The 10706-nt window shown below is 38.3% G+C and overlaps 1 protein-coding gene across 1 annotated transcript in view; it reads left to right on the top strand.

The window, feature by feature from the left end:
* The window catches only part of nbs (nibrin), a 54789-nt gene that overhangs the window by 18423 nt on the left and 25660 nt on the right, over window positions 1-10706 (top strand). The window contains exons 5-7 of the mRNA XM_068347148.1: window positions 383-505; window positions 2656-2788; window positions 2928-3056. Of these exons, the coding sequence (XP_068203249.1) occupies window positions 383-505; window positions 2656-2788; window positions 2928-3056 (385 nt within the window). The remainder of the gene's footprint in view (window positions 1-382; window positions 506-2655; window positions 2789-2927; window positions 3057-10706) is intronic.

Below are 10706 nucleotides of genomic sequence, written 5' to 3'. Positions count from 1 at the left end.
ATTTATATTTTCATAGCTATACAAACCTTAGTCCTATAAATTAAATTCCCCGTCTGAATCACCCCTCTCAGCCTTAGGCCTAAGACAAAAGGGGTTATTCTGTGGCAGGTGCGTGGGCCCCCTGGTGCTTCCCCCTTACTCCATTTATCTTATACCAACTACCTTTTTAATGAGTCAATGACTGTTCCAGCACCCATGTCCACATTTTCAAGAACTCAGTTTTATATGGCTAGGAAAAATTAAAATTACTTTTCAATTTTGTTTATATATGTGAATATTTATATTTTTCATTGAATGTACTGTATCTCTAAAAACAGAAATAATTGTAATGCAATATCTTCCAGGTCATTTTGTATCTCTAGCTTTTGCTTTTTCCTTACAGGTTGTGTGCGCTTTGGCAGCTGCTTGTCCGATAGTAACACCTGATTTTTTCGTAAAATGGGCGGATGCAATTTTGAAAAATACTCCACATCCCAATGCATCTAATTTTTTACCACCACTTCAGGTATTTAGGTTATTTGTTTAAACTGTGTATTATACAGGGAAAGTGCCTCCCCTTTATTATTTACTAGATTATGATGAAGCAAATGATTTCTTTGTAGAGTTCACACAAGCAGCTGACAAATCTATGCCTCTGATTAATGCCCAACTAATGAAACACTAGGTTCCTTGTTGGTCAGATACACTAACCCAGTTGATAAAAGAAAAGCCTACAATTGGGAGGAAACTAGAAAATTTGAATAAAAGATTGAGAAAAGTACTGATCCCCTAATGTTAGGGAATACAATTAACAAACTGGTTGATATAGCAATAGAAATGAGTGTATTAAAACTACATTTTAATTATATTTCTGCTATATTTAGAAAAGAAGTAGTAAAAGGAAGGATAATATGGGCAAAAATATGTTTAGTTTATCCGAAAATGCTTCAGTGCAGGTGTGGCTGAAATTTAGAAAAATTTATGGTTTCCATAGCAGACTTGCAAGACATGCTTTATTGTGGAATGGGTCATACTTCATGATACATGGGCAATCTCAAATATTGGGATATTGAAAACATTAGCAGTATTTATAATCTGGATGCCCACTTTCAATCCATCACAAGAAAAGAAGCAATTATGTTGAATTTTGATACTGTGGAAGATGTTCCAATAGAAGATTTACTGAAGAGGAACTTGAATTTGCATTTACATTATCAAATTGTAATTCAACAATCCTTGTTAAAGATATAAATTTTTTATGAAAGAAATTTAGTCATTTTGGCAAAGGCCTATTTATTAGAATTTAATTATCACATTTGGAACCAACATCTATTTCTAAAGGCATGGAAACGTGCGATAGTAATACCTATGGGTAAGCCGGGAAAAGTTCCAAGTAATCCAAATAACTGCAGACTAATTTCACAGAACAGTTGTGTTCGCAAATTACGGGAAAATGGTAAATTATAGACTGAATTGGTGTTTGTCCCATTGTAACATTTTGTCAGCTTCTCACAGAGTGATCTACCTTGGTCTCTTTTACACGTGGAAAATTATGTACATACTGTAGGGGTTTTGAACAAAAGCAAATGATAATACCCTTATTTCTTTTGTCATTCAGAAGGCATATGTTATCACCTGGAGGCATTCAGTACCAAAATGCTCATATGATAATGGTTTTCGAGGACACTTTCTTATTTTTTCTTATTTTTGTTAGAAATTATATTGGTGGAAAACCATTCCATACTTGTGTCAAGAATGTTTACTCCGAATCTTACAACTTTGACTGTGGTGTGCTCCAGGGTAGTGTTTTAAGTTGGACTCCTTAAATTGGCAAGTAGTGACAAGGTTGCTCTAATACCAGAGGGAGTGCAAAGTATATTTTTTTTAAATTGCTCTAACAGCCTTAATTTTTGTCATAGAGAGGTCAGGTTAGACTCATTCTCTTGGAAAATGCCTGAATTTTCTCAAAAAATGATCAAAACTATGAAAAAATTTTTTTTTTTATAGCATTTTTTTTGCAGGGACGTACCGGTACGTCCATGGGGGTAAAGGGATGGCTTTTGTGAAACGTACCAGTACGTCCTTTGGGGGTAAAAGGGTTAAACGAGTTACAAAAGGTAATTTATTACGGATAAGTTTTTATATTGAAAAGATTGGTTTCATCATAAACACTGCATTTGTTGTGTTTTGAAAACAATGTTTAATAAATTAGGTTATTCCTCACCATCTTTTTAGCAATCCTTTTTACTGCATAAGGTGGACCTCATCTGTCACTGTTGATTGTACTAAACGTTGTTAACAGCACTTCATTGACCTCATCTACGTAATTTCCTACCATTTACTTTTCGTGTAGTCCCTTTTTTTCATACTTAGCTGTCCGACTTCACTCTATTGCTTGTTGCTCTAATTATCAGTTCTTGAGAACAAATCAGTTGCCTAAGCCATACTGTATGAAAGTTTAGAAATGTGACTTATTGGTCTTATTTTATAAGGATACAAGGAAGAGGATGATAACAAAGTGATTTTAAATTGGGGAAAACCAACTTGTGTAACCAACAAAAGTTCTCAGTGTGTTACTAAATGAAAGGCTGTATATTTGTATGAAAATTTATTTCTTTGAGATTTAAAGTAGGAATATGTTTACTTACATCTATTCAAATTTTGTTTGCTTTTCAGGAAATGAGTATTAACCAAAGCCTCGCAAGTTTCTCCCCTAACCAAGAAAGAAAGAAAGTATTCCAGGGAAAGAATATATTGTTTCCATCTTCAAAGCAGCTGAAACGTATGGGCCCAGCAATTGCATTGGCTGGTAAGTAAAAGTCTTGAATAATTTCTTATTGTTTTTGTCGTCTGGAAATACTATGATTTAGATCCATATGTTCTATGATTTATTTCATTATTGTGGACTGATGTTTGTTGAAGCACTATATTGCATTTCTTGCCTTCAGGTGGACGTCCAGTGTTGTTATCTGAAGAGAATCACAAGTTGGTCTCCTCTTTAGATTACCTTCTAGTACAGCTCCCTGTTGAGAAAAATCAGGAACCAGAGAGAACAAAGTTATTTTTAAAATCCAAAGGTAAGTTGTAGCAACATAGGTGAATTGCATAAATACAGTGTCAGACTGGCATTAAAAGGTTTTGGTTAGGTTTCATATGGGCTAATGAGCTGATAGTTCTAAATCCTTTTTCATGCAATAATCATGATGAAAGAAAATTTTATTTAAAAAATACAAACCCTGTCACCTATTCATTTAGCTCATTTACTTTAAATATAATCACCAAATAGTTCTTAATTATTAATTATTTAGTAAAAATTTGTATTACATCAGTATGGAATAAAATGATAGACTTAATTGGGACAGGAATGTTCCTTCCAATATTAGTCAATAAAAGTGAATCAAGGTTTTCCTGACTGAGCATGCTATGCAATCTTGATTTAATGATTTTTAGCTTTGAAAAAAAAAATTGCATTTTACTTGAGTGCAAAGTGATGAGTGAATTATAACTGTGTGTACAAGTGTGTAAATGAGCTTAAGTGCAGATAATTTTTTTTTGTAAAGTAAAAGCCTACAGGATAGGCATTTGTTACTTGACAGTTTAACCCAGTGATTCTGAAACCGGGGGCATATTATGTGATGGATATAGGGGTTGTGAGGCCATTTTCCAAATATGGCTATTTTGCAAGAAAATTATATATAATCAAACTGTACATACACATTTAAGTATAAGTAACTGAAACTGTTGGAATGAAGTGTTACTCACTTCGTTTTTCCGACTTGTACCATTGTTATCCAAATCGGTTTTTCATAACTAAACATGTTTTTTGTTTGATATCAATACTTTTATCATTCATTACCTTTTCCATTTTTATGTTATTGAACTAGAAGCTGGGATAAACAGGGGGAGGTAAAGAGGTCAGTTTATTATAATAAATCCGCCATGTACTGAGAGAGCGATAGGTGAACTGTGATATGGGGAGAGATTACTGTAATTTGTATTTTTCCTAGTTATGCAAACCAGAGTCCGTTAAAGTTGAACTTCCTATCTCAAAAGTTTAGTATTTTAACCCTTTTACCCCCAAAGGAGGTACTGGTACGTTTCACAAAAGCCATCCCTTTACCCCCATGGACGTACCGGTACGTCCTTGCAAAAAAATGCTATAAATTTTTTTTTGTTCATATTTTTGATAATTTTTTTTGAAAAAATTCAGGCATTTTCCAAGAGAATGAGACCAACCTGACCTCTCTATGACAAAACTTAAGGCTGTTAGAGCAATTTAAAAAAAATATACTGCAAAATGTGCTGGGAAAAAAATAACCCCCTGGGGGTTAAGGGTTGGAAATTTCCAAATAGCCTGGGGGTAAAAGGGTTAATAGAGGGTTGGCACGGATCTTTATTTACATATGCATCCTGTCCTTAACTACTTCAGCAAAGATTTAAAAAATTTTAACATCTCTACCAGCTCCACTGAAGACGTTCCCCATTTTAAAGGACTAAGGTTTGTATGGCTAAGGAAAATAATTTAAAATGTTATTTTTTTAGCTAATGCTTTTCTCTTCTCATGTAGCTCTTTTACTTTTGCTACAATTTTCAGTTCTCATTTTAGGACATACCTTTTAGTAAGCCATATTAGTCTAGAGCTGTGACTCGCTGGTTTTTAAACGAAAATAAAAGTACTTAAGATAGATATTGCCTGGGACAGTTTAACTAGAATGAAAATAAAAGAGACAAATTTGTGTGTATTGTATTTGTCAAATTTGTGTGTAGTGTATTTGTAGAATATTTGTAGAAAATAATTATTGGTTTGTTGAAGAGATATAGCGATACCAATATCAACTATTTAGGCCAATACCTATACTTTAGTGAAGCTGGTATAAGTTAGGAAAAAACCTGAATGCTCTTCATTGTCATGAAAAATTATCATGCAAGTAGCCTATTTTCTGAAATATGAGGTAGGTAATGAGTTTTAAATAAGAAATTATTTGATGTATTGTAAATACGTTGTCTAGTTTAAGAGGGGTTGACTCGGTGACATTTAAGTATGGTACTTTTGTACATTGCATGAAATAGCTGAATAAGAAATAATCATTCTAGAGATTTCAGTCAAATTAATAAAAAAAAAAATTAGTAAAGAAAATAGCCTTGATATTCATAATCAAAGTTCACAAAGGACCTTATATTTATGATTTTGTACGATCAATGATATTTAAGTAATTTTGAAAATTGGTTAATATGAGAAACAATCAGAACAATGTCACTTTCATTCAGTGTTACCACAAAACCGATTTTTTTTTTTTTTTTTTTTTTTTTTTTTTTTTTTTAATTTCACTTACGTAATTCATTTTTTGATGGCAGTAAACAAAATATCATCAATAAAACTAGTTGTCAAAAATATTTTATTGATGACTTACTCTCATTGAATCAAACAAAAAGTAAGAGATTTAAAGAGGTTAATATAATTTAATTGTTTATAACAGCACTTCTAAGTTATCACCACCTTGGTATAATCACAAAGGTTGCCAATTACTATGCATTTTTGGCAAAAAATTATGTTTTTCTTTAATATCTCCCTTTATTGTTGAGTGAATGGATGACAGGTAAAGTAGTGGAATGGAAGGAGATATCATCTAGGTTAATGTGGGTAAGGGTTAGGTTGGGTAGGGAATGTTGGGCGTTTGTCAGTGCGTATGGGCCAGGTAGTGAGAAAAGTGAAGAAGAGCGGAATGAGTTCTGGAATGAATTAACTAGGTGTGTAGAAGGACTGGGTAGAAGGAATTATGTAGTTGTTATGGGTGACTTAAATGCTAGAGTGGGTGCTGGAGAGGTAGAAGGTGTCATTGGGAAATGTGGCGTACCAGGTGAAAATGAGAGTGGTGAGAGACTGGTAGATATGTGTGTTGAACAAGAGATGGTAATAAGTGCTAGCTTTTTTAAAAAGAAAGATAAAAATAAGTATACATGGGTAAGAGTGGCAAATGGAAGAGTAGTAGAAAGGGCATTAATGGATTATGTGTTGATAACAAAAAGAATGTTTGGAAGATTGAAAGACGTGCACGTGTTTAGGGGTATGGCTAATGGTATGTCTGATCATTTTTTGGTGGAAGGAAAATTAGTTGTAGCAAAAGAGTGGGGGAATAGAGTAGGTGGATGTAAAAGGGAGCTAGTGAGGGTTGAAGAGCTAATAAAACCGGGGGTAAAAAGTAAATATCAGGAAAGGTTGAAAATGGCATATGACGAGGTGAGAGTAAGAGAAACTGGTAATTTAGAGGAGGAGTGGAAGTTAGCAAAAGAAAATTTTGTTGGGATTGCAAGTGATGTATGTGGCAAGAAGGTTGTTGGAGGCAGCATGAGGAAGGGCAGTGAATGGTGGAATGAAGGAGTGAAGGTAAAAGTGGAAGAGAAAAAGAGGGCTTTTGAAGAATGGCTGCAGAGTAATAGTATAGAGAAGTATGAAAAATATAGAGAGCAAAAGGTGGAAGTAAAGCGCAAGGTACGTGAGGCAAAGAGGGCAGCTGACCTGAGGTGGGGTCAGGGACTGGGTCAGTCATATGAAGAGAATAAGAAGAAGTTTTGGAAAGAAGTGAAGAGAGTAAGAAAGGCCGGCACAAGAATTGAAGAGACAGTGAAAGATGGAAATGGAAGGTTGTTAAAAGGAGAGGAGGCAAGGAAAAGGTGGGCGGAATATTTTGAAAGTTGCTGAATCTTGAGGATGATAGGGAGGCAGATATAATTGCGGTTCCAGGTGTTGAGGTGCCAGTGATGGGAGATGAGAATGAGAGAGAGATTACAATAGAGGAAGTGAGGAGAGCACTAGATGAAACGAGAGTAGGAAAAGCATCGGGTATGGATGGTGTGAATGCTGAGATGTTGAAGGAAGGGGGTGTGACTGTACTTGAATGGTTGGTGAGATTGTTTAATGTGTGTTTTGTGTTGTCAATGGTACCAGTAGATTGGGTCTGTGCATGTATTGTACCACTATATAAGGGTAAGGGAGATGTGCATGAGTGTTGTAATTCAAGAGGTATTAGTTTGTTGAGTGTAGTTGGAAAAGTGTATGGTAGAATACTGATTAATAGGATTAAGGATAAAACAGAGAATGCAATCTTGGAAGTACAGGGTGGTTTTAGAAGAGGTAGGGGTTGTATGAATCAGATTTTTACAGTTAGGCAGATATGCGAGAAATATTTAGCAAAAGGTAAGGAGGTGTATGTTGCGTTTATGTATCTGGAGAAAGCATATGATAGAGTTGATAGGGAAGCAATGTGGAATGTGATGAGGTTATATGGAGTTGGTGGAACGTTGTTGCAAGCAGTGAAAAGTTTCTACACAGGTAGTAAAGCATGTGTTAGAATAGGAAATGAGGTGAGCGATTGGTTTCCGGTGAGAGTGGGGCTGAGACAGGGATGTGTGATGTCGCCGTGGTTGTTTAACTTGTATGTTGATGGAGTGGTGAGAGAGGTGAATGCTAGAGTGCTTGGACGAGGATTAAAACTGGTAGGCGAGAATGATCATGAATGGGAGGTAAATCAGTTGTTGTTTGCGGATGATACTGTACTGGTAGCAGACACAGAAGAGAAGCTTGACCGACTAGTGATAGAATTTGGAAGGGTGTGTGAGAGAAGGAAGTTGAGAGTTAATGTGGGTAAGAGTAAGGTTATGAGATGTACGAGAAGGGAAGGTGGTGCAAGGTTGAATGTCATGTTGAATGGAGAGTTACTTGAGGAGGTGGATCAGTTTAAGTACTTGGGGTCTGTTGTTGCAGCAAATGGTGGAGTGGAAGCAGATGTACGTCAGAGAGTGAATGAAGGTTGCAAAGTGTTGGGGCAGTTAAGGGAGTAGTAAAAAATAGAGGATTGGGCATGAATGTAAAGAGAGTTCTGTATGAGAAAGTGATTGTACCAACTGTGATGTATGGATCGGAGTTGTGGGGAATGAAAGTGATGGAGAGACCGAAATTGAATGTGTTTGAGATGAAGTGTCTGAGGAGTATGGCTGGTGTATCTCGAGTAGATAGGGTTAGGAACGAAGTGGTGAGGGTGAGAACGGGTGTAAGAAATGAGTTAGCGGCTAGAGTGGATATGGATGTGTTGAGGTGGTTTGGCCATGTTGAGAGAATGGAAAATGGCTGTCTGCTAAAGAAGGTGATGAATGCAAGAGTTGATGGGAGAAGTACAAGAGGAAGGCCAAGGTTTGGGTGGATGGATGGTGTGAAGAAAGCTCTGGGTGATAGGAGAATAGATGTGAGAGAGGCAAGAGAGCGTGCTAGAAATAGGAATGAATGGCGAGCGATTGTGACGCAGTTCCGGTAGGCCCTGCTGCTTCCTCCGGTGCTTTAGATGACCGCGGAGGTAGCAGCAGTAGGAAGCTTCATCTGTGGTGGAAATGTGGGAGGTTGGGCTGTGGCACCCTAGCAGTACCAGCTGAACTCGGCTGAGTCCCTGGTTAGGCTGGAGGAACGTAGAGAGTAGAGGTCCCCTTTTTGTTTTGTTTCTTGTTGTTGTCGGCTACCCCCCAAAATTGGGGGAAGTGCCTTTGGTATATGTATGTATGTATCTCCCATACTAATTACTTGATCAGAGTGGTACTTTGACACAGCACGCTATAGACCTCCCCCTAATTTTCGTTACTATTATACATTTTCAAATCTCGTTAATTAAGGTGTTTACTCTTGTACTAATAAAGGTTAAGCCCGGAGAATCATGTGAGTAGGCAAAGCCATTCAAATACCTACTTCCCCAGTCCCTCCCCTCTCCTTCCCCCTCTTTCTTGACCCTCCTATCCCTCCAGTAACTCCAATTCTTAGTCTCTCTGGTGTCGCTTACTTTACCTTTTCTCTAACCTGTTATATTTGTTAATAAATAATAGAATTTATATTTTGAATTCTTGCTATAATTCTTATTAATATTTCTGATATTGTTGTATTTTGGCAGGGTGTATAAGGAGTTTATAGTCTTTAGCCTATTTATCCAACTTGATGAACCTGCCCTGAGGGCTTCTTAAATCCTTGAAGTTTCGTGCGACATACGGCTATGACTTGCAAAGATAACCAAAATTCAATCTCATACTACAGCTTAAAACCCATCATATAGTTTTTAAATATTAAACTTAGCCGGTGAATATATAATAGCTGACGTCTCGGACGGCCCGACAGAAACCCAAAAACTCGCGAGCGATCGCCGTGAAGGTTGGGGGTGTGCCCACCAGCGCCGCCAGATACCGCATATACTTTTAAACAGCTCCAGTTCTTCTCTGTCGGTCTTATCGACAAGTTGATTCCGCTCGCTGTTGACCTTGAGTTTTCGTCATTTTTGGTGAAGTACTTTATTTTGGTTGTTTTGAGCTTTCGCTGTGACGGGTGTTTTTCTCTTCAATTAAAACTCTTGAACCCTTTTTTGGCTAGTGTTTATTGTTGATGACTTTGGATTTGTTTTGGATTTTTCTCTGATTGTTCAATATGGCTGACCCTTCTCCTATCCCTGGACCTAAATTTCGCAAATGTAATGCTAGGGATTGTAACAAACGTCTTCCCAAGGCCTCTCTCGACCCACATACCGTTTGTTCTAATTGCCGGGGTAAAACCTGTCAATTAGGAGATCGATGTGATGAGTGCGTGGTCTTGTCGGAATTCGACTGGCTTGAATTTGATAAATATTCTCGTAAGCTGGAGAGAGATAGGGTGAGGAGAAGCTCCTCTAGGTCATTGGAATTTTCCTGCTCCCATGCCCCTGAACCTAATCCTTCCCCGGTAGTAGTTGTTCCTGAACCCTCTACTAGCACTCATGAACCGTCCATGCGGGATATGTTTCTTGCTATTCAAGCTTTAGGTGAGAAAGTTGAATCCTTAGCTTCGGACCGTAACCAACTCATGTCAGATGTGAAGTTTTTAAAGTGTCAGAGTGGCAAATCAGAAAATCGTAGTGACAAAGTGATAAGTGCGCAGTGTTCTTAGTGTTGCGACCGAGGGTTCGTCTGTTCGTGCTTGTCGCTCCCCTAGTCCGAGACCTCTTTCAGGCTCCCCTGCACGCAAAAGAAACCTTGGAGCAAGGTTTCTAGACCCTTGAAGCGGAAGTCAGTCCCTTCAGGACAGGTCCAGCATCCTGGCTGTAGCCATTGGGACAGCTCTGACCCTTTGCAGTCGTCGGAAGACTGTTCGCCTATTAAACGTAAGCGTAATACGGGCTCCGAGAGTCTCGGTAAAGGCAATGTTTTGCCGACACAGACGTTACCGTCGTCTCGGCCCGTCCCGACTCCCATTGATCCTAAATGGGTTGTCCTGCAGGATATGCAGACTAAGCTTGCCTCCCTTATGGAGGAGTATAACGTTGAGCAGGTTCACGATGATCCTTCGCTTTTGCATCGCCGTTACGCTGATCGAGACTCTGGCCGTCAGCCGCCCAAACGAGCGTTTACTCGTCCTTTTGACGTTAGCACTTTGAAACGTGATGTCGGTAGTTTGTCACGTCAGTCACGTGACATGGATCCTCACTCGCTGCAGTCCCGTGTTGACTTTCAGCCGCTGCCGCAGCCTCGTGTTGACGTTCAGCCGCTGCCGCAGTCTCGTGTTGACGTTCAGGACGTTCGGCAACCAGCTCAGTTGCCTCGACTTGACGTTGAGCGTCAAGCACCGCAGTCAAAGGTTGTTTTGACTGCTCAGTCTTGGCAGTCAATGCAGTTCCGACGTGACGTCGAGCGTCCATCAACTCCTGTTGTTGTTGTTGGTCAGTCAC

Source organism: Palaemon carinicauda, chromosome 23 (genome assembly GCF_036898095.1).
Source record: "Palaemon carinicauda isolate YSFRI2023 chromosome 23, ASM3689809v2, whole genome shotgun sequence".
Lineage (NCBI taxonomy): Eukaryota > Metazoa > Arthropoda > Malacostraca > Decapoda > Palaemonidae > Palaemon > Palaemon carinicauda.
This window is presented reverse-complemented; position numbering and strand designations above follow the sequence as displayed.